General features: G+C 32.2%; 1 protein-coding gene across 1 annotated transcript; it reads left to right on the plus strand.

Moving 5' to 3' along the window:
* Positions 1-19,217: 19,217 nt before the first annotated feature.
* Positions 19,218-24,821, plus strand: LOC139523179 (uncharacterized). Its single transcript, XM_071316992.1, has 4 exons — positions 19,218-19,346; positions 21,358-21,687; positions 22,867-22,962; positions 24,123-24,821. Exons 1-4 carry the CDS (start codon positions 19,301-19,303, stop codon positions 24,608-24,610), a joined length of 960 nt encoding a protein of 319 aa, XP_071173093.1. The 5' UTR covers positions 19,218-19,300; the 3' UTR covers positions 24,611-24,821.
* Positions 24,822-25,372: the final 551 nt, after the last annotated feature.

Raw genomic sequence — 25,372 nt, forward strand, 5'->3', positions numbered from 1 at the left:
ATATGGAAAAGGCCATGTATTAATCGCTTTATCATATACTTCCGACAATAGTTTTGTGTGAGGCAAATAAACAAATGCAATGACTAAAACAGTCAAAAACTTTATAAAGAAGTTAAATTACGAATCAAATAAACTAAACTTGTCCAACAACAGCATCACTACCTCCATATATATGTATGGTAACATTTCCTATAGAGGCATTTTGAAACATTGAAAATTTGCAAGAGTTTTCTAATCATTATTACTCCATGTTTGTTGTACTATTGTAAATGGCATCTGTTAGCAAGTACTAACCTGTCCCCACAAACGTTCCCGTAAATTTTGACGTCGTCATAAAAAAATATATGACGTCACAATGGAAAGGTAAACAACCGATACCGGAAACACCGGAAGTTACTTGCATGAGAGGCACTATTATGGGTTTTGTGCACGAGATGCACCTGATATGGGTTACCAGCCCGGGTGGGAAATTATGGCTTGTGTACTCCCGCTCATTACACATATGCAAAAGCTACCATATCAATGCTAAGTATATGATAAAATGAATTATCGGATTTCATACCATGCATTGTCGGATTTCATTCAAATGTAGTAATGAATTCAATTCCAATGCAGTCATATCTTTCGTTCCAATGTATTAATGGATTTAATTCAAATATATTATCGGATTTTTTCCCAATGCAGTAATAAGTTTCATTCCAATGTATTAACGGATTTTATTTCAAAACAATCAACGGATTTCAGTCCAACATATTATCGGATTTCATTTCAATGCAGTAATGCATATCATTCCAATGAAGAAATAAATTTAAGTCCAATGCCGACATGCATTTCATTCCAATTCAAAAAAGAAGTTCATTCCAATGCAATTACAAATTTCTCCAATGCAGCAATTCAAATGCATAAATGAAATACATTTCAATGGCGTTGTAAATAGAACTCGGTAATTATGGTATATATTAGAAGTATAGTTTAGAATACTTTTTGTGAATACAGTAACAGCAAATATTATCTTTCATTGAGCAGTTAAAGTGGTAGAAAAACATAAATAAAGGCAATAGTAGTATACTGCTGTTCAAAATTCAAAAATCGATAGAGAAAAAACAAATCCGGGTTACAAACCAAAACCGAGGGAAACGCATTAGATATAAGAGAACTACGACACAACAGAGACACAACACCGAACTGTAAATCACACAGAAACGAACTATAATGTAACAATGACCATTTTCCTGATAAACCAGATAACTTCTAACCAAATTACTGAAAAGAAATTCTGAAGAAATAAGAGTTTTATTTTTTTATAAATGAAAGCGATATGTATTCTTTTGAATAACAACGATATTTTATAGAATATTAAGAAACTACAGAATACAACGTATGCAAAAATATCTAATAGGAAATGTATTAGATTGAAGATAAATAGTGTCTTTTATTCAAATGCAGCAACGAGGTATTTCTACTAAATACGTTTCAGGGAAAGGCCAAAATCTGAAAGTCCCTAAAAGATATTCGAATTTGGAAATGAAAGATTGCCTTCTTTTGCATGTTAAATAATTAAATATATTTTTTGGATCCTGTTTATGGAGACAAAAATGAACAATTTTGATTATTGACATTCTTTAAAATAGATGAAAAAGGATTAAGGAAGAGAATTGAGCTAACAAAGAGATTTGAGCAATGTGAAATATTCAAGAGTTCAATATGGAATGCTGCAAATACTTAGGTTGTGTTTGTGATTTTGCAGGCTTACTGATGCCATGTTGGTACACAGAGAGGCAATCATATTGTCTTTGTTCATGGTTTTGACAAGTTATATTGGAGGTAAAGTGACAAATCCAAATAACCTTTTATACAAGAAATTATATGATTAAATCTAGTTTTTAAATAGAAGCAATATCTTTGACATTGGAATTGGAATATAATTGATGTATAAAATGTCATATTGTTAGTATTTAAACATTTACGTCATGAATTTATACAGAATTACTTTTACTATGGATTTTTTTTTATAGTTTAGAAAAAAAAGATAAACAAGAGACATTTATGACCGGTATATATTTCATTTTCAATTTCATACTATACGATAGCTTTACGGAATACAACAATCTACAAATCAAAGTGGTTGTGAGCACTAAAGGATTAATATTTGAACTAAGCCTAAACATATACTAGTACTCGAATTAGGCAGTGGTACAAATTTATGCTATATTATGAAAGATAATTATCCTTCATTGCTTATCCAATATTCTAAATTCAACAGAATATAGATGCATTTGCTTTTCAAATTCTGTTTATAATTCTTATAAGTTCGTTTTCTGGAAAAGAATGTTTTTACACATTTATATTTTTAACTTGAATATCAGAGTTTCTTAAAAAAAGTCTGAGCTCTGATGTTAATTGAAAAAGTTGAAGTAAAAAGAGTACTAAGAACGTGAGGACAACAAATGAATTGTCATTGATTTGGTTATATTTATAAATTTACTGTTTACAAATTTTTGAATTTTTTGAAATACTAAGGCTTTTCTACCTCAGGCATAGATCACCTTAGCTGTATTTGGCAAAACGTTTAGGAATTTTGGTTCTCAACGCTCTTCAACTTCGTACTTTATGTGGCCTTTTAAACTTTTTTGGATTCGAGCGTCACTGATGAGTCTTTTGTAGACGAAACGCGCGTCTGGCGTATATGCTAAATGTAGTCTTGGTATCTATGATGAGTTTATTTTCAACCACTGGGTCGATGCCACTGCTGGTGGAGATTTATTTCCCCGAGGGTATCACAAGCCTAGTAGTCAGCACTTTTTGTGCTGACATGAATTGTCATTGATTTGGTTATATTTATAAATTTACTGTTTACAAATTTTTGAATTTTTTGAAATACTAAGGCTTTTCTATCTCATGCATAGATCACCTTAGCTGTATTTGGCAAAACGTTTAGGAATTTTGGTTCTCAACGCTCTTTAACTTCGTACTTTATGTGGCCTTTTAAACTTTTTTGGATTCGAGCGTCACTGATGAGTCTTTTGTAGACGAAACGCGCGTCTGGCGTATATGCTAAATGTAGTCTTGGTATCTATGATGAGTTTATTTTCAACCACTGGGTCGATGCCACTGCTGGTGGAGATTTATTTCCCCGAGGGTATCACAAGCCTAGTAGTCAGCACTTTTTGTGCTGACATGAATTGTCATTGATTTGGTTATATTTATAAATTTACTGTTTACAAATTTTTGAATTTTTTGAAATACTAAGGCTTTTCTATCTCATGCATAGATCACCTTAGCTGTATTTGGCAAAACGTTTAGGAATTTTGGTTCTCAACGCTCTTTAACTTCGTACTTTATGTGGCCTTTTAAACTTTTTTGGATTCGAGCGTCACTGATGAGTCTTTTGTAGACGAAACGCGCGTCTGGCGTATATGCTAAATGTAGTCTTGGTATCTATGATGAGTTTATTTACAACCACTGGGTCGATGCCACTGCTGGTGGAGATTTATTTCCCCGAGGGTATCACAAGCCTAGTAGTCAGCACTTTTTGTGCTGACATGAATTGTCATTGATTTGGTTATATTTATAAATTTACTGTTTACAAATTTTTGAATTTTTTGAAATACTAAGGCTTTTCTACCTCAGGCATAAATCACCTTAGCTGTATTTGTCAAAACGTTTAGGAATTTTGGTTCTCAACGCTCTTCAACTTCGTACTTTATGTGGCCTTTTAAACTTTTTTGGATTCGAGCGTCACTGATGAGTCTTTTGTAGACGAAACGCGCGTCTGGCGTATATGCTAAATGTAGTCTTGGTATCTATGATGAGTTTATTTACAACCACTGGGTGGATGCCACTGCTGGTGGAGATTTATTTCCCCGAGGGTATCACAAGCCTAGTAGTCAGCACTTATTGTGCTGACATGAATTGTCATTGATTTGGTTATATTTATAAATTTACTGTTTACAAATTTTTGAATTTTTTGAAATACTAAGGCTTTTCTATCTCATGCATAGATCACCTTAGCTGTATTTGGTAAAACTTTTAGGAATTTTGGTTCCCAATGCTCTTCAACTTCGTACTTTATTTGGCCTTTTTAACTTTTTTGGATTCGAGCGTCACTGATGAGTCTTTTGTAGACGAAACGCGCTTCTGGCGTATATGCTAAATGTAGTCTTGGTATCTATGATGAGTTTATTTACAACCACTGGGTCGATGCCACTGCTGGTGGAGATTTATTTCCCCGAGGGTATCACAAGCCTAGTAGTCAGCACTTTTTGTGCTGACATGAATTGTCATTGATTTGGTTATATTTATAAATTTACTGTTTACAAATTTTTGAATTTTTTGAAATACTAAGGCTTTTCTATCTCATGCATAGATCACCTTAGCTGTATTTGGTAAAACTTTTAGGAATTTTGGTTCCCAATGCTCTTCAACTTCGTACTTTATTTGGCCTTTTTAACTTTTTTGGATTCGAGCGTCACTGATGAGTCTTTTGTAGACGAAACGCGTGTCTGGTGTACAATGTATATGCTAAATTTAGTCCTGGTATCTATGATGAGTTTATTTACTATACCGACTAACGTAACGACTAGAAACAATAAACATATTCCTCACTTAGTATTGCCATTTTATGTAGAAAATTAAATGAACAGTTTGAACTGCGTTCTAAACATGAAGTTGTATATAATATCGTTATATTATCAAAAATATGTGAGCAACGCAAACATTATAATTAGACGTTTAATAAATTATTTAACTTGGTATGAAGAATCTTTAAAGCTGTTTACATCACTGTACCATGTTGTTTGGATTCTCAAAGAATATTTTTAGCACGGAACTAATTTAAAAGGGAAACATGTTCTTCCAAATACAGCTTTCAACAAAGGGTCGTATTATTACAGTGTGAATATTTGACTGTTACTGTGAGCGATCACATCATCTACATAATGATTCTGATGTTAAGAGAAAACCATTTTTAGTGAAGTAGAAATCTGCCTGTGGCATGTTTTTTCTGGTATTTTACGTTAACTGGTGATTTCAATCGAATTTTATACACATGCGTGGAGATTATACGGTTTTGACAACAGATCTTACACTGACCGTATAATTTAGAAATAGTTTACTGTCCTAAACTAGTGCCTTTTTATAGTCTTAAAATGTTTATTAGATGTAACTGTACATAACAAACATTTTTAATCTTCTCTGTATGATTGAAACAGCAAAGTTATTCACAGACAGCATGCTTGTTACAATGGATATCAATAATATTGTACATATAAGCCACCAAGTTTCATGCAATTAGGCAGAAATACATAATTCAAAACATGTCTTTTTCATCGTTATATAACTGTTTTACTTCCTGTTATTCAACAATCCTCTATTATTATAAAAATGTTGAATGCAAATATATTGTTATTCCATTGACTTAATCAACTTTAAAAAAAAATATTATTACAAATTCTAGTTTGTATTTCTTTCAAAATGTTTTTTGTTTGTTTGTTTTTACAGAATTTTCAAGTGAAGATATTTTTGTCAAAGAAAATTCGTCAGTGCTTCTGATATGTCCATTCTTGGAAGAATGGAGTTCCATAATATGGCGTGGTCCACCTGATTTAACCTTATATGGAATAAATGAGAAAATAGATGACAAATTGATCAAACATAAAGCAGTTATTATGAAAAATGAGAAAGGCCAATTCAATTTACAAATTTCTATGTTTTCCAAAATCGACGAGGGAATTTTCCAGTGTGACACCATCCAAGGCAGTAACACCATCCAAGGCAGTAAATCAGTGTCTCATTATATAGTAACAAGTCTTGCAGGTATATTTAGAAACCTCCTCCTCCTCCTCCTCCTCCTCCTACTCCCCATCATCATCATCATCATCATCATCATCATCATCATCATCATCATCATCATCATCATCATCATCATCATCATCATCATCATCATCATCATCATCATCATCATCATCATATTCATCATCATCATCATTATCATCATCATCGTTCTCGTCGTCGTCTCATCGTTATCGTCATCATCATCGTCATTATTATTATAATCATTATTATGATAATGCGGATGCTTCCCCTTCGGACATGTTACGGTTAGAAGTAAACAAAATGATTTTGTGCAACATATTGTTAAGATGCGACGAGCTGAGTGTATTCTAAAACAAACACAGTCAACATACTTTTGTGTGTGATAATATATATTATGGCGAAATCCGATGTTTGGTAGTTACATTTCAACGTACTTTATGACAATACAGTTATACTGAACATTATCATTTTTTGTGAAATTGTTTTACTCTGTGGATTATTATAAGTTTACCTTCAAACGTTTATTTTCTTATACACGTATACTGATTCACGCAAAACCTGCATGAGTGTGTAGAGTAAGTGAAATGATCTTCAAACTGGACATTGGACGAGTCCATATTATAATTAATAAGAGAAAGGTTTGAAAGTATATTTAACCCAAATTTTTCCATACAGAGGAAATAGCATTTAACAGGCCTATTATAACGAAAATTATAGCGAAAATAAAAAAAATAAAAACATTTTTCCATAAGGGCTACAGTCGTGTGCCGGTGTTCAAAAGTCATAAATCGATTACGGAAAAAAAATCTGGTTTACAATCTAAAACCGAGGCAAACACAAGACGTAGTATAACAATTAACCAGTAAGTTTTTAAGAGATAAGACGAAACTCGTTTGACGCAAGGCTACGCCTGGTAATATTATTATTCATCTTATCAAACAGAAAAGAAGAAAAAAATTCAATCTCCTTATAATATTTTGATTAGAATTAATCTCATAAAAAGAAGTCAGTTAATAAATTCAAAATATGTCCGACCTGCCTGTTTTTGGATATCAAATTTAAAAACGATAGTTTTGAAGTCTATTCCGTCTACCTCATACAATATTGTTGCGCACAATGCAGAATCATTGCAAAGAGAACTACTTTTTTTTTTTTTTTTTATCTTTTATCATTGGGGTGGTTTGCATGTGTTTAGATGAGGTTAACACAAAACAAATCTGTAACATTACAATTTTTTATGTTTTAGAGAGTCCAGTAAATATTTCTCTGTTCAGTGATAAAAGATCGGACGTGTTAACTGGAGTAGAGGGGGAACTATTTGAAGTATTTTGCTCCGTGCATGGAGGCACACCAGATCCAACTTTGTATCTAGCATACGGAAAAGATGTGGTCAATAAAACAAATACATCAATACTACAATACTTTATTGTACCTTCAAAAGACGACGATTTGAACTGCTTCACATGTGTGGCAGACAACGGGTTTTTCACCATTCAAACATCAAAATTGTTATTATTATATGGTATGTTGATAAGTATTGTTCGTCCTAAATAAAAGAATTCAATTTTACATAATTATCATTCATATTCAAATTTAAATAATCGTGATGACTTTCCATCCTTGCGACTGTCATATAAGAGAGATGTTTAGCGCTATAAAACCAGGGTTCAATGCACCTTTTTTCTAAAATTTGAAAATGCCTGTACCAAGTCAGGAATATGACAGTTGTTGTCCATTCGTTTGATTTGATTTTGCCATTTTTTTTAGGGACTTTCCATTTGCATTTCAACGGAGTTCAGTTTTTCTGTGATTTTACTTTTTCCTCAAGTGTTTGAGGAAAGAAAATCGACACGAAAAACGGATGACAGCATTGGAATTTAAACGAATGGTATGTTTGTGCTGTTCCTTGTATTGACATCAGTTCAATTCATAAACGGTACCAACCTCACTGGCTTTCTCATGGTAAAATAAATACGTTCAATAGAAAACAATGAAGATCAAACGGTCATATAATCAACATGCAGCCTGCTGTACATCAACAGCATAGGTGATTTCATATCATTCTGTACCAGTTTACGACTGTTTGTGGACGACTACCATCTATACAAAATCGTTCAGAAATTAGACAAATGTTGCAAAAAGACCTCCCGCTGTACGTAGAATGGAATAAATGAAGTAGTTGACCGTTAGATGACCAAAAGTTACCAAAGGATCAATCCTGTTCTTTTCAACTACAACATAAAGTTCATCTTTGAAAAATGTCTCCTAATTGTAGTCGACTGTTGACACAAACCATATCCATAGTCTATTGAAATTGAGAATGGAAATGAGGAATGTGTCAAAGACATAACACTCCGGCCACAGAGCAGACAACAGCCGAGAATACTGATCGGTCTTGAACGCAGCGAGAAACTCCCGTACCCGGAGTCGTCCCTCGGCTTACCCCTAGAAAATATGTATACTAGTATAGTGACAATGGACATCATACGCAACTCCAAATTTTACACAAGAAACTAAAATTAAAAATCATACAAGACTAACAATGTCTTCATCATATAAATATCAAGCACAATCCCTTTAATTAGGAGTTTATTATTATACCATCATAAAATATATGAGAAAAACATAACCCATGTCATACAAATAAGTGGTCTTAGAATAAGTGTGTTTAATTCCGATGCAAAGACCCTATACGTGAATCAATATGAGAGCCAAATTATGCAATCTTTAATGACCTGACAACGATATCGTAATTATATCCCTTCTTTATACGTCTGTTTAAAAGTTTTGTTAGCTTTAGAGGTGAATACAAACATTTTTAGGCTTTGTTAAGAATATTACCACAAAAGATTAGATGTGAAATACCTGACCGCATTAGATGTCTGCATGTTGATCTATATTTACGAATAATGTCCTTGTACCGATGATAAAATTTAGTAAATGTTTTGAATAGTTTTTGATATCGAAAACCCTGGTGTAATAATTTTTCAATAATACATAAATTCCTCTCGCTAAAATCTAATACGTTGTTACAAATACGAGCGAATTGTACAAGTTGAGATATATATATAAACACCATAAGATGTTGGCAAGGGAACGTCACCATCTCAAAATGAATAATTAATGATAGAAAATGAAAATCATCTCTTTTATCGTAAATTTTTATTTTAACTTCCCGTTAATAATATAGAGATCAAGATTGAGGAAAGGGTGGGCATTGTTAGTATTGGCTTTCTTTAAAGTAAGTTCAACAGGATAAATTTCTTTAGTATACATACTGCAGTCGTCATTATTGAGAGCCAATATATCATCCAAACACTATCTAAAAGTATTGTTAGATTTTTGTATCAGATGTTGTTTCTTCGATCAATTGGACTTGGTACTTTCAAATTTTGCTTAATAAAATCGACATTGTTAATTAAACCCATTATATTGAGTCGAAAAAACAAATTATAGTTTTTTACATATTTATTTCACTCTTATTACATCGTTATCTGACTGAACCAGACAATATACAGAAAACAACATTTTAAATATGAAACCCAAGCTTACTTGCTTCTAATTCAAAATTGCATGAGTGTTTGTGCGAATCATATCTTCACTCGTAATTGTACATGAATTGGGTGACGACGAATAAACTGAGTCATTTAAAACATGGAAAAGTGCGCAAATACTACAACTTATCAAAATGCTGACGTACGATGGAATCAGTTTGTTTAGAAGTACATGATAATGTGACAGAAATATATGTCAGAGGAACAGACAAATGGACAGAGTGAATATTATATAACCATAAATTATAAATGATGGTAGACTAGTTCACTTTTTATTTATTTAGTGAAAGATCTTGTTAAGCATTTAGAAGATCATATAACTTGCGATATCACGTGACAAGGGTTTCCAGAAGCATATATATCGTTTTCTAAATCATTGGCCGAAATTTCTGGGAATTATAATATCATAGTACAGAATATCCATATGATAACCTCAGCAGCTACACAGGCTCAAAACTAGATTATCCACAAAAAATATATTCATTCAAGCCTTATTGATGTGTCTGTTGATTAAGAAACGCAACTAGCTTATTAAATTGTCATCCTTGTTGTATTTGATGAGATTGTTTTATATGGAACTATTTTAACAATCATCTTATTACCTTGTTTTTGTACGGTATGTTGTCTACGATGTTTAATGCTATTTATGTGACATTGAAAATATCATTGAAATGTAATCTGCAGAGAAAGCCGAATGAACCGTTGAGAACCACCATGCTATTTCAGAGTTGCATTGATTGAATAAACGATTAAATTGTACTCATTTAAACAGTATTTTAAAAGTTAGTTATTGAACGTTAAATTTTTATATATTTACAGGTCATTCAAAATGCTTGTATGAAGACAAACATAATCGATATTCAATAAATGAGGATATAGATATCGCATTTGATGTATACAACCCCAGTGGATATATAGATTTGAAATGTCTCGACAATATCGACAATACTTTCAACAACTGCTCTATGTACAATTTGCTTGTTACAGATAAAAACATTAGCATACAATCTTGTAACAGGTCATTTACGGTAGCAGGGTATGCTATCAGCATGACAGTCAATGCAAAAGACTTTAAAAATTCTACTGTCTTCTTTATAAATTTGGGAAAGCAGTATGGAAATGAGAACTGTACTTTCACTTTCCAGATAAATGGTATATAAATTTATATATTAAGCCAAACAACAGTTCCATATTTAAAAAAGTAACATTTATTAATTGGATCATTAAACTTAATATAAATTAATACGATAATTACTGGGAAAACCCTCACACATCATTGCAAAACACTAAACCAATGTTCGGAGCCGAATGTCGTGTTTGTAGAGTAATCAATACTTAAATATAATGCATATTTATCTTTTTGAGACAAATCAATATCGTGATCAGAAGGGCCGGGAACATTAGATTCATCAGTGGTCAGCCATTAAAGTGACTTCAATTCATTTCGAAATTAATTATATTTTTATTAGAACGTGTTTCGACCACTGAAGACATGTTATAATGAATTCGAATATCGTTGTTTTTTCGTTTACTGTTTCATAAGTGTGGTACTTGATTGATGGTAAATTCCAGATGACATATCTGTTATCGCTTATCAAAATTAACTAACATCTAAATATAAACCATTAACGACAGGTTAGGTTTGATTTTTTTGTTTTCACTTCAGACCTTCAAAAGAAATTGCACTCGATTGTTAAAAAAATATGTGATTTCCGGATAACAAACGAAGAGCAACATTTTGAAATTTTAAATGTAACACTTAACAAATTCATGACACGTTATATTTGTTGCAGGAATTTTATGAGAATGCATTTTAGATAAACCTTTAGTTAACTCAATTTACAAAATCAATTTTTCTTTATTTTTTTTGTCCCTTATTATAATGATGACAGTTCTAGCGGAGACATACAAACATTCATGTATAAATATTTTTTTCTGGCTCTAAGACGGGTGTGTATAATTTACACAAACGTTATTGATAAAATGATAGTCGCGCAAGTTCTACAACTACATTGTACGTTTGAAATCAGACATTTATGGAATATTTGATTGAAGTTTTTTAAAAGTAGGATCCCATTAGGAACACATTCTTGGTTCAAATGTCTGAATATACATGTGCATCTAGGTGTATCTTTGAAATGAATAACATATGCAGTTAACAATGAACACATATGGCCCTTATCCTATTTATGCATATGACACATACACTTCAATAAATTATGCAGTGAAAACACAATCGAGGACAGTCTATAAGTCAATAGAATGATAACATTATTAAATATTTCAGTAATTTCAATGGATATAAAAAGAAATTGGACTTTTTAAAGTTTTTTCTGTACCATTTTTTTTTTCATGCGAGATAACTTTTTTGTGTTCTCATTTACAATATATGTTTCAGACATCAGCACATTGTCATTGATATTAATATACACTGCTATGTGTGGATTGTTTGCACTTCTATTCTGTATGGCAAGATGCAGTCTGAAACATTGCAAAACAGTGATACCACGTCAAAGGAAACACCGAACAGGAAACATAAGGCGTGCCAAATAGACAGTTTAAACTTGTTTCATGAGTACCACACATTCTTTTAGATATTGTATTATAGTTTGACTAATAACTTCATGTGTAATCATTTGAGACTTTAAGGAGTACAGAACACCTAGATCAGTTGATTCCTACAATCAGCTGAGTGCTTTAAGTATATACTATTAGTGAGGAGAAGTCAAGCTTTTCAACGACTAGAATTAGTTTTAGCCAACAAAATCATTCCTGTAAATTGAGTTGATCGAAATTCTAGAAAATTTCATATTTTTTTAAACATGTCAAAGTAAATATTTTGTCAAAAACTTTTTGAAAATTAAACGAGCCAAATCACTTTTAGTCATAGTGTTGAGTACCCCCTCAAGCTATAACTTAGTCAATCGTTAAACATCAAAGCTTCTTCCCTTTGATATCGATATAAAATCACGAAACATCAAATCCAAAAATAAGTCTTCATTAACGATTATCATTATGTATGGTTTTAATATAACCTCATATGTATATGTTGAAATCAAAGAGTGAGCTTGAAGATTAACCCTTTACCTTGTTGTTATTCACAAACGATATAAAATGCAAATAAACAATTCAAAATCCTGTGGAGAAAAGACATTCAAAAACTTTAAAAAATCGTCTCAAGCGTTTAGGGTTATGTAAATCTTATTATGAACGCCTTATTTGCATTTCTTCATATAAATGCAATATTGTATAGTTGGATTGTTGTAATATCATTTAAACATAGCAATGTTGTTCTACACAAAAAACCCTTCATAAGATATCATGCTTTTACGCATGACCCTTGTTCTTTCTATATTAAAGATGACCACAACATTTTTTAAATTGCATGCCTCTGAAGCGCGTTTTGGATTCACCTTCATAAGGAAGACTTAAAATTACATTCTGTATATAATAAATTAAAATTACATTGTATAGAAAATACATTCTGTATGTATGTGCCTGTCCCAAGTCAGGAGCCTGTAATTAGGTGGTTGCCGTTTATTTATGTGTTACATATTTGTTTTTCTTTCGTTTTTTGTACATAAATTAGGCCGTTAGTTTTCTCGTTTGAATTAATTTATTTTACATTGCCATTTCGGGGCCTTTTATAGCTGATTATGCGGTATGGGCTTTGCTCATTGTTGGAGGCCGTACGATGACATAAAATTGTTACTTTCTGAGTTATTTGGTCTTTTGTGAAGAGTTGTCTCATTGGTAATCATAACGCATCTTCTTCTTTTTTTTTTTTTTTTTAAAGCCAAATATTTGAAAGCCAATGATGTAAAAGAGCTTTATAACCAAAAAGGACCTAACGAACTATTTTAGAAGATATTATTATAAATAATGTCAGTACCGAAGTATTGTCCATTGAACTTATGATACTATCAAGAACTGATAGTCCACCAGCAGAGGTATCTACACAGTGAAGGAAAGAATAAAAACAACGCGATATTAACGTCATTCGTTAGACGTACTTTCTATATGTACCTTCATTATGAACGTTTAAAGCGAAATATTAAAAAGCCAAAGATGTGTAATAACCGAACAGTTGAAGAGCTATATAATCAAAAAGGATATAAACATAGCCAAATCCATTAAAATTCAACTTTGACTGAGATAGTTGAAACATTAGATTCTTCATAATTTCAAAATTAATAATACATGTACCATTTATTTGTGAAATACATAAAATGCGTCAGTGGCGCTGGTCACAACAGTTACAAAGCAAAATCAGATTACACTGTCTGTGGCTAAAAACCATATATTAACTCACATATATATGCCAAAATCCTACTAAGATCCTTTATCTTCTATAAAAATTTGAAAATTTTATTACTAAAAAACTACTTATTGGAAATACACAATTTTTTCACAGAGTTTAGTTTGATTATGATAATTACCAAATTCATTGCTATTTTTCACTTGTATCACATGTTTGGGAAATATTTCCAGAACAAGATTTCAATGAGACTGAATGAGACTAAAACGTCAGAAGAATACATCCTTAAATCCGTCTGTTAATATAGTAAATTTACTGAACGGTACTGCATTGCTGATATTTCCTGTCTTCTGTGCTGATGATACCTTTGGGAACACCACAAACAGTGGTGTTAACTTAAAGATTGTAAAAACTTATCAACGATAGGAGACTAAAACATTAGTACCTCAGTCATAATTTCTAAAAGACGGAAGTTGATGCCTTAACCAAGAGTTGAATATGTCTCAATTATTTACCCAGGGACTACAAGGCGTTATCGAATTGTTTCAATCATGTTTTGTATGGTTGCAGTATTACAAATTTGTGTTCAAAACCCCTTTACCAAAATAACTAAGATGTTTTACGTAGTTTCTATCTGTTAAGTATGTTTTATAAGATATAGATATGTTACCAACTACAGCAATGCATATGATGTATTTACTTGGTTTAGGGTCTGTTGAGAAACCCATAACTCATTTTGTATTCTTTTTTAAACTTTATGTTCCAATGCTTGTATTTTACGTAAACAGAAATGTAGCTTATCATGGCCTCATATAACGTTTGTAGCATACGAATTAATGATTCTACTAGTTATATAGCTTGTTATTTAGCAAAATGGAAATATACATTACTACATTACTAAATAAATATCTATGTGTACACGTACGTACAAGTTTTGTGAATTATTGTTAACTGGCACAAATGAAGATTTGAACTTTTATGGATGACAAAAAATCATTATGCTTTTTAATGAATTTTTTTCCAATCAAAACGGTCGTACAATACTAGGAACAACGTGCTTTCACAGCTAGTTTAGTACTGAGAGCCGTAGTGTAGTGGTTAGTGCATCGGACTTCTTACACAAAGGTTCCTGGTTCAATTCCTGTTCCCAGATGAAAATTTCAAGGACAGAATCTATACAGCATTTATCTGTAGAAAAAACAGACCATTCCATTGGGCAATAAAAAACTCAAAAGGTCAAAAAGAAAGCTCAACACCTTGACTCAATGAAAACTGTGAATCTGTCCACGAAATATTACAAAGATATCTAAATCATGCATGTTTCAGCATCCAAGTTCAAACCCCGGTCAGCTCATGTTCGTTGTTGGGGTAACCATTCCAGCTCCATGAGGTTAACTCGTGATGTGGCAAACAAATTTCTTGTAATATAAGATTCGTGAAAGTAGCAATAGAAGATAATAGAACTCAGCGACATAAGGACTAAGAAATTGATATGTTAACATAGTTAATTTCAGTCCTGATTCTCCATCTAAACGAGTTTTGAGAATAAACCAGATAACAGCTAATTATAAGGCCTCTCACATATGGCAAATGGACAGAAAAAAAATAAAGAATAAGAATGTTCTCCAAAATAAGAAAGGTTTAGAGAATGCAAGCCAAAAGAAAAAAAGAGATAAAATGGCGTAAATGAAATAAAGACTGTGCAACCTAGACCCGCATGCATTGAAATACTGGTAAGGTATAAACATCCCCGATGGAAGCCCGAGAGGAAGAAGGAAAAGTAGCTAGCATTATCAATCAGGTTTACTTTCCGCTGTATAGATGATGTTCTATTACTAAAAAAAACTTTATGACAAAACTGATCATGATGGCTTTTCAACTGTTGACTTTCCATTTCTACATGTTCTATTTAGAAACATGTCCAGCAACGCCAGCATACAAGTATATATCTTCCACTTAATACGATATTCCAGGACTTGCATTTCCTCTCATGATTTCTTTAATAGAGGGTTACCGCTCACAAGGAAGCTATTAAATCAAAATGATTAGTTCCAAATGATGCAGTTGAAATAGTCCCTATGAAATCATTTATGAATGACCTTACCAAATAAGAAATAATTGATTGGCACTGATTTTTGAGCTCTCCAAGGACATTGCTCAAGTAAACCTATTATAAAAGATTCATCAACATTTGTCAAGAATAACATAAATGAGAGAGCTAACGGTGCAGTTTTACATATTATTAGCATTATCAAATGGCATAACGCTGTTAAAAACAAATTATCGGCACTAAATTTAGAACATGTCCAAGACATTGCCGATTTTAGAAGCGGATTTAAGGGGAGGCAAGGGAACGCCACCACCCCTTTTCGTGGGGAAAAAAATAGTTGCTTATATACGGAATCGCTGAAGCGGACCCCGTTAGGCAGTCAGTAGGCCCCCTTTTTTTTAAATGTCTGTAAGTTTTACTAAGAATAATGCAAGAATTGTACACCTGAGGGCGCTAAAGTTGCATTTGTTTTTTCAGAAGAGTTCCTTCAGACGCTTGTCAAAAAAAGACCAAAGAAGCCATATTATTTAATTTCACATTCAGATAAGTTAACGATGATCAAAAAAGACAATCCAAATGTATATAACATGCATAAATTGGGTTCCGTTAATATATCCAAAATTTCCTCCAGCTCTCGAAATTAACGAAACAACAGACATGGCTTCCTCTGTCTTATTTTTAGAGGTATACCTTGATTAACCTTGAATGTGACAAAAGTAAGTAGTAGTTCAGTATCAGAATGTCTGACAAACGAGACAATTGTAATTCGGAAACTATCAATTTCCCCCACCTAAGCAATAATATGCCAACTTAACCTGCATATGCATGAATATACATTTGCTAACTCATTTCGTGTTCACGAGCATGCAGGTGTTACTCAGACTATGTATTTTGACATTTTAGGTGACTGTTTATTTTATTTCTATTATAAATCACCAGATTATAAATACTACGCAGTTTTTAACTTACAGCAGAGAATCTGACATTGTAAACAATAATGCACTTGAATATCGTCTGGTTTCTATCTTTCATATTTTTCTATGTATGTGTCTATGAAATAGTTCAGTTTAATAAAATGTAGTTATAGAAGCAGTCACGTTTATTTAGTATAGTTGTGTTATATATATAAGAACCCTAATGCAGTTATAAATACACAACACTATTACAGTTAAAGTTGTTTTTCTGATTGTCTATTTATATATGTATTTGCTAATTAAAAGCGTGGTCCGATACTTTTATCCTGAGATAGGCTTGAGCATTGGCATCGGACACACTATCACGGCTGGTAATCTACACACGCAGCACAAGTGGTTCTGCAATTAAAACCGTGAGAGGATTTTCCGGTTGTGCCTGAGTGGAGTAATTGTCACCGCTTCAAACGGTATGTGCATTTCTAAATCGCAATTTTCTAATTCAATTGATCAAAATATTGAAAATCGGAGAATGCTATGCTGTGGTAAATACTTTAACGAAGAGATACATGTATCATTTACTGTTGTACATGGAGTTAAACTCCTACAAAATCAGTTGCCCCACGAGAAATTGCCTTAAAAAGTGGCATTTAAATTTTGAAATAGTTCTATTAACTGATCTACAAGTTCAAATTTAGTTTTTGTTCGGTCAATGAGTATGAATGTCGTTTTGGGCGGCGTGTACGCTGTCCGGTGTTGATAGACGACTTAATAAATCTAAAAACTACAAGTTTTTATTAATTCATGCGTGAGGGGATCGGTTCTGATTGAGGACATCGTGAATGCGTGAGGGGACGTGAAATCATATCTTTATATCCAAGCTATGAGTTGATGAAAGTTGCCCCAAGGAGTAGGTCCGGTAAGGGCCGATTTTGGCCTCAAATGTCAAGTTCATCTGATGCAAGATTTCGGACACTTTTGAACACTAATGTGTTTACTTCATTCGATTCAATTATTTTCTGTGAAAGATTCGAACTGATTTTATCATTAAATATGTTCAAATTCAAGTTTAAATATGAAAATCTATCAAATATACATAATATATCATTTTTTATATGTTTGTTGTCAAAAATGAAAGTGGCCGCATCCGTGTTCATTCTCAAGCTTTATATATGTTATGTATTATGATTAAATACAAGTTACATTTATATATTAAGAACGAGCAAAAATGCGGCGACATCCGCTTAAGACGGAAACCGTCTAAAAGTTACCTCAAATGCTAAAAGTGTGAAGATTTCAGTAATTTAGCATGACTGAATGATGCTAGAACCCGATATTTGTGCATTGTATTGTCAGAAACAGCCGATATTTATGTTGTAGAGGTATTCTACTTTCCAACAAATAGCTAAAAGTTTACATATTAACAATTTTGAAAAACTGCTTTATTTTTGGGGCCAAAAAGAGGTCTAACTGGACCTACTTATTTGGTCAAAGTAGATTTTTCACGAAAAAAACACATCTGTGTGCAATAAAAAACTATGAGATAGAAATTTGAAATAAATTGTGAAAAGATAGGTTTTATAATATGTTTAAAGAAAAAGAAAAAATGCTGTCAACGTTTTTGTTTTCTTGCTAGTACAAGTGAAAATTAAAATTTTCCCAATCAGCCCAGTTTTTTTATTACGAAGAGTTATCTCCCCTTAAATGTCTTATTTGACAAAAATTGATTCTAAAAAACAAAAATTTGATATTTGTTTAAATATTTTCTTTATATAAATAAACAGTCTTACCTATGAATTGCAAATCTATCTCCAAATTTGCAGATTTGGACACCATTTGTTCTTCCCACAATTTATTTAAAAATTTTATGTCATAGTTTATTATGCACAAACATGTGTTTTTCATGAACAATCTAACCAAATTTAGGCAACTTTGAACGACCTATAGCTTGGATATAAAGATATGCTTGCACGTCCCCTCACGCATTCACCAGGTTCACGATGTCCTCAATTAGAACTGATCCCCTCACGCATGAAATGATGAAATTTTGTAGTTTTTAGATTTATTTAGACGTCTATCAACACTGGACAGTGTACACGCCGCCAAAAACAAAATTCATACTCATTGACCGAACAAAAACTAAATTTGAACTTGTAGGTATGTTAATAGAACCATTTCAAAATTTAAATGTCACTTTTTAAGGCAATTGCTCGTGGGGCAACTGATTTTAGGAGTTTAACTCCATGTACAACATGTACAACAGTAAATGATACATGTATCCCTTCGTTAAAGTATTTACCACATCATAGCATTCTCTGATTTTTAATATTTTGACCAGTTGAATGAGAAAACTGCAATTTAGAAATGCACATACCTTTTGAAGCACAACCGGAAAATTCTCTCACGGTTTTCATTGCAGAACCAATTGTTCTGCGTGTGTAGATTACCAGCCGTGACTATATCCTCAGACTATATCATATATAAAGGTAATACTGTCGATACACAAATGTATGTAGGTCACCTGACTGTGTAGATGTAGATAATCTATAATCTGATTTATTTATAGCAATTGCAACAAAACAATATTCATGAATGTTACAAGGAAGTATTTTGCCAAGGGTTAACCATTTACTTCATTGATATTTTTAAATTGTTATGTACATGATGTAGACGGACCGAATTTTAAGCGTAGTTTACCGAATTTGATTGGATAATGAACCTGTTGGTTTTAATCTACAATCATATGGTGATAGTTGCAGGTAATGCAATTATATATTATTATTTATTTTTCAAGAATCTTTTTAAACATGTTAAATGCATGGCAACCGCTACGAGTGGCAGATACAGAACTTTTCGTATAGTCTTCTGATCAGAGTAACTGCTAGTAGTCCTTTATTGTGATTCATACTCAAACATCGAGCTTAAAACTGTGCGTATTGCTGTGTGTAAGTTTATTCTACATTGGCTTGGGGTATTTAGGTAGTTCTATGAAAACAAAATAAACCTGCCGCATTTTTACGCCTGTCCCAAGTCAGGAACCTCTGGCTTTGCATTTATTATCAATCATAACTCTTGTAATAACATATGCACACAAATTATGTAGCTGCATCACTGACAATCAGCTTCTTTCATTTACATATGGCAATAGAATTTCAATTATATAGAAAACTAGTTAATATCATAATGAATTTAAACAAATTTTACTTCCTATTTTCGAAATCTTTGAAATCTTGTCCTACGTTTTTTCTTTTACATAGTGTTAATGATCATTGAAACGGAAAGAGGTATGTGTATGTTTGAACATTGTCTTGCATACTTCCATTACGGTTTCGAGTTTCTCAAATTAAGTGCAAAACTGCAAAATAGCCTCATTTTGTAATATTGTCACTAATATCAAGAAACAAGCATTATCTTTACTTAAAACATGTTTCCTATTTGCATACATTGACTTACATATATATAAAATATGATCAATAACATCTTCATGCCTTATATATCATTACTGTATTACGACGCTAGATGAAAATTGACGAGGAAAGGTAACACCCGGCCACCGAAAGCTTTATCATTTGTGAAGCCAAGGTGTTCGAATGGTCTAGCGCGTCGGCTACAGTGTAGGCGATTTGGTGTCACGATATCTCAGTACCATGAGTTTGAATCCCGGCGAGGGAAGAACAAAATAATTGCGAAGCAGTATAACAATTATGCTGCATTAAAACTTGGCTTTGGCTATTTACTTATTAATGTCAGTTCTTTTAAAGGAAGTGATGCAATGCACATTTTTTTTGTAAACTCCGTGTGATAAAGCGCTTGTTATTTTGTACAAACATATTTTTTTTATTTAAATTTGTCTTGTCAGTTTTGGTGACTGTGTCACTTGTAACTCTGTTAATTCATATGCAACATACCATTTTGGATATTATCTTGCAGGCACTAATGGATAGACAGAATCTCGGATTAGCAAAACTGATCATAAAGGGAATATTTCGGCGTACACAGCGTCCTCTCAACAAAATCATTCTATGTTCCATAGTATCATTTGTTTTGCAAAAATACATGATTAGTATGTGACTAGTGATACTTGGGGCATGTATTAAAAAAAACAAACCTTAACGGACTTGGACTTCTTTTAAACTAAGTTAACTGTGCGTATTATTATGTGTTTCTTTATTTTACATTGGCTAGATGTATAGAGGAGGGTTGTTATATCACAAAACATGTTTAACCCCTTTTTATAAACCTGTCCGAAGTCAGGAGCCTCTGGCCTTTGTTAGTCTTGTATGTTTTTTTCTTTATTTTAGTTCATATATATGTTTTAGATTTGTGTGACGTCCATTTTCACTTAATTAGTACACGATTGTATTTAGGGGTAAGCTGAGGAACACCTCCGAAAATCTCCGGAGCAGAGTTCATATCCATTCCATACATGCTCCGCAATACTGCACTTAATATGAACATATTGAGTGTAGTGTTACAAAGTATTGAACGAAACGGACATGATCTCTGCGCCATAAATTGCACCTCAGGGAACGTAATTTTCCCGCTACGTTGAAGACCCATTGATGGTCCTAGGCTGCTATCTGCTAATTGGTCGGGTTGTTGTCTCTTTATCATGTTCACCATTTTCATGCTCAATTTTATTTAAATTTGATTGAAGATACAATAACCCACATCTTTAAATTGATGACACTAATTTCCTGGCATGAAATATCAGCTAACAACTAACATGACTAAAGAACATACTAACCGCTCAATGGTTCGTCTTTATAGGAGCTGTTTTTCAACTTCATAATCATACAGACACCACCATTGGAGAAACAGTTATTCTACCTTGTGAAAATAAACAAGGCACTAGCCTTGTGCAATGGACTCGGCGAGACAAAAATACTGAAAACTCTTTTACAAATGTATACACCGATGGATGGAGAGTAAATACACATTTGCAAATTTCCGAGAGACTGAAGATCGTCGGCGGGAGAGGTGGACAAAATTATGGATTACAAATATCAAATGTAACTATGACTGATTCTGGGTTATACAGATGTGCAGTGGATACCATATCTAATCTGACTTATTATTTTGTAACTTTAGAAGTTAAGGGTAAGTGTCTACCAATAACCATACACTTATCATATTGAAGTCTTTATATTCCACTGCTGAACAAAAGGAAAACAACAGCACGAAATGAATTTGATCCATAATCTATCTTGCGTTGTAGTACAAAACTGTTGGAAAAAAGTGTATGCAATCATGACACGAATCAGTCATTGCTGGACTAAAAGCCTGAATTTTGAAACTATGTTTTGAATTTCAATGATTGTTTGAACTTTCATCAGATTGTCATTATTTGTAACAGGAAAAATACTCGCTACATGGTTTTTCCAATTTAAAAAAAATACATCCGAGTATGTCTTTTATTAAGGAAATAACGTATTGAAAATTTGATCTATTTCCTTAAATTAAAAATATACTAGCATTCGTTTTGCTAGTCTACTGACCGAAATATAAAAGGAAATATGTGTGTTTTGTTCATTTACCTGTCTAAAGCCAGATACTTTATAAGAACTTATCTATATCATGATTGTGTTAATTTTATTATTGTACATGATACCATAATGTTTTGCATAATTTTGACAGTAGAATCTCTAATAATTTAAATGAAATAATGGTTTTCATTATTTAGTTTAAGAATTGAATAGACTATTAATTTTATGGACAGTTGTCTTTTGTTGAGGAGAGTATGTTGCTTTCTAGATGTGTTTGTCCTCTAAATTTTATCGAAAGACTTCCGTGTTCTGAGAACTCAAAAAACGATCTTTGTTATGATATAAATTAATAAATTCAAATCTCTTTGCGTTAAAAAAAAAATGAAATTGAAATTTTAATATATTTTTATTATAATTTTTTAAACCAAAAACCCAAATGACAAATGGATAAAGCATGATCGATTGCTCATTTGTTATTTCACATGTCCTGTTGTCGGACCAAAATACAGCTTAAAGTTGTGTAAATCTAGAAATAGTTGTTTGTTCGGTACTGTGTGAGATAATATATAGTGAGGATACAACAAAAAAGTGAATGTTTCACATGACAATGGTAGTATAAACAATAAGTATATATATAAAAAAATATGAGTCAGAGATATGTTCTGCTTTTGATATATTAAGTCTTCTTGTAAACATTGTTATGCTTGTACTACAGTGCTTGCACAAATACTTTCCAAAGGTGTGTTTTAAAAACCTCTTTGATTCATAATTGTGTTTTACGTGACTTTTTCAGATAGATACAGGGACCTGGCAACCAATTCCGTATATACCGTGGTTAATACAACCTTTCTATTTATGAAGAACACAGACGATAGCAGAGTTTTTTCATGTAAATCATGCATTAATTTACCCCAAAAAATATTTTCAATGCTTATCCCAAGGAAATTAGAACTGAAAGAATGGATAATTCGTTAATAAATAATATCAGAGACAAAAGAAAATCAACAAATACGCAAAAATTTAAAAATTGTACAACATGAATTTCATTAAAAAAAACGACAAAAAAATCAGAAAAAAACATCCTTGCTTTATGGAGATATTTATTATTTGACATATTTGAAATAAGGATAGAACATAATAAAATAAAACATAATTGATTAAACTATTGATTAAAACAAATAATGGGCCGGTTAACCGTTGCCAAAACAATTAGTTAGTAATATTACCAGTAAATAAGGACCACAGGAGAAAAAGAAGAATAACAAATATTATGCATAAAAAGGGAACTACACATGCTGCTTGACATTTTGAAACCGTATGCTAATTTGGATTAAATGTCCTTACAAGAGCTGAGAAAGACATGTTTGCCACTAAAATACACTTGTGGAGGGAACATATCTATTATAATAATCTTTCATAAAGATAAGATTATTTTCTTTCATCAGGGGGATGGGAGGAAACATCTCGATTTCTCTTTTTTTTTTATCTGAAATCTCCATCTAGAAAAAGGAAAACATATTCCAGACCCCCTGTTCAAAATCATGAAAATTACAATCCCCTTGAAAACTTTTTTTTTTTTATTATTTACAAAAAAAATGTCAAGCAAAAAATTTCTATTCGTAATATTTTTCAATAACCTAGTGTATCAGTATAATGGAAAAACAGTTTCAAATAGGGAAGTGGTTTGTGACTTTAGGTTTGGAAAGATAGGGAAATGTGGTATGATTGTCAATACGACAGATACCCACCAAAGTTTTAATGTAGCGGATGTAAGTAATAAAAGACAACAGTATGAAGTATTGGAAATTTAAAAAAAAACTTTCCGTTCCCAAATCTAATTTCAAGCCGAACCTCTTAATTTCCTCAACCCTTCAGATACAAATAACCAGCCACTAATATATGTCAGTTCTTTAGACTGAAACGTTAAGGAAGAACTGTCAAAATTTTGTAGTTGTTTTTCTACAACAACACACTAAAGAGTAAACAAACTATATAAAGATATTCAAAACATGTCATCTGTAAACTTATTATATAATTGTTACCTTGTAGCAATGCCTATTGTTCCCATCCTCTTGATTCCGCCAATCATAGTGGTTATGTTACTAGCATTAATTGCAGCAATTGGACTTTATCAAACAAGACATATGAACAAAGTATCATGTTCACAAGTGATTGATCAACAGGTTAATATCGGCGAATTACAGCAAAGTGAACATTTTTACGATAAAGTTGATTATGACGCGATGACTTGCGCAGTTCAAAACAATTCTCACACTACTAAATCCTACAACCAATACCCCGATACAAGAAATATCGAAACAATGTTGATGAATATTGACAACCCGCCGCCCGGGACATCACAGGAAATCGACAGGAATAACCAACAAAGCGTTTTTGAACATACCTACGACTATTCCTACGTTAGCAATGTTTATCAACCCCTCACTGAAAATTGGGGATCTTACTCTGAGACTCGAACTTATGCACAATGTCCACCATGCCAAACTGTTAGTGGTTACTACAACATTGCCGACTGAAGGCAAATTTAGCACATGTGTCTGTTTCTTTAAACGGAAAGAGAAGACGCTAAACATTATATGTCTGAAACGAGATTAATGTATTAAATGAACATGTATATAGCTTATCCATCTTTTAACTTTATTGAAATTTGGAGTATCCCAAAATTGTGGTTACATGGTCATTGAAATCTAATATTGTATTTTTTTTAAATAAATTTGAGAATTGAAAGTATGTGTTTAGTGTATATAAATGGATAAAAGTTCAGAAAGAATCTATTTTTTTTGTTAGCCTATAAATTAGTCACTGTATGCAATAAATGTCTAAGTCGCTAAAAGAAAGGCGAAAAATACAAGAAGGACTTTCAAAACACATAGATTTCAATAACAATTACAATTCCAAAAACAAACCAATCAGCAAAAAGTATCATCAGATGAAATACGTTGTTTTGTTTCAAATAAAATAATATGAAAGAAAGATGTGACATATATAACGTCAACGAGATATACATCTTGCATTTTGTTATTGTTTTAAGCAAAAGCAAATTGAGAGGATATAATGTCTTTATTCTTATTGTAAACTTTATTTTTGTTAATATTTCATTCAAGTTATAAAATATATTATATGGTATGAAGACTGTATAACAGTTTTACAATAATTCGTTAGTCTAAAAGTCGAGATTTTCAGTAAATTGGCATTACTCAAAGTAATCCACCTTGTATCTCTACTGCATTGAAGATTAGTCATATTATCGATCTTATTATCAAACATCTATGTCCGTC

Source organism: Mytilus edulis, chromosome 5 (assembly GCF_963676685.1).
Source record: "Mytilus edulis chromosome 5, xbMytEdul2.2, whole genome shotgun sequence".
Taxonomy (NCBI): Eukaryota; Metazoa; Mollusca; class Bivalvia; order Mytilida; family Mytilidae; genus Mytilus; species Mytilus edulis.

Bases quoted from the DNA above. Each gene is read 5' to 3' on its own strand.
- LOC139523179 (XM_071316992.1), top strand. From the start codon at position 19,301: ATGAACCTGTTGGTTTTAATCTACAATCATATGGTGATAGTTGCAG. The intron at 19,347-21,357 runs GTAATGCAATTA...TCGTCTTTATAG, and splicing joins TCATATGGTGATAGTTGCAG to GAGCTGTTTTTCAACTTCAT. The intron at 21,688-22,866 runs GTAAGTGTCTAC...TGACTTTTTCAG, and splicing joins TGTAACTTTAGAAGTTAAGG to ATAGATACAGGGACCTGGCA.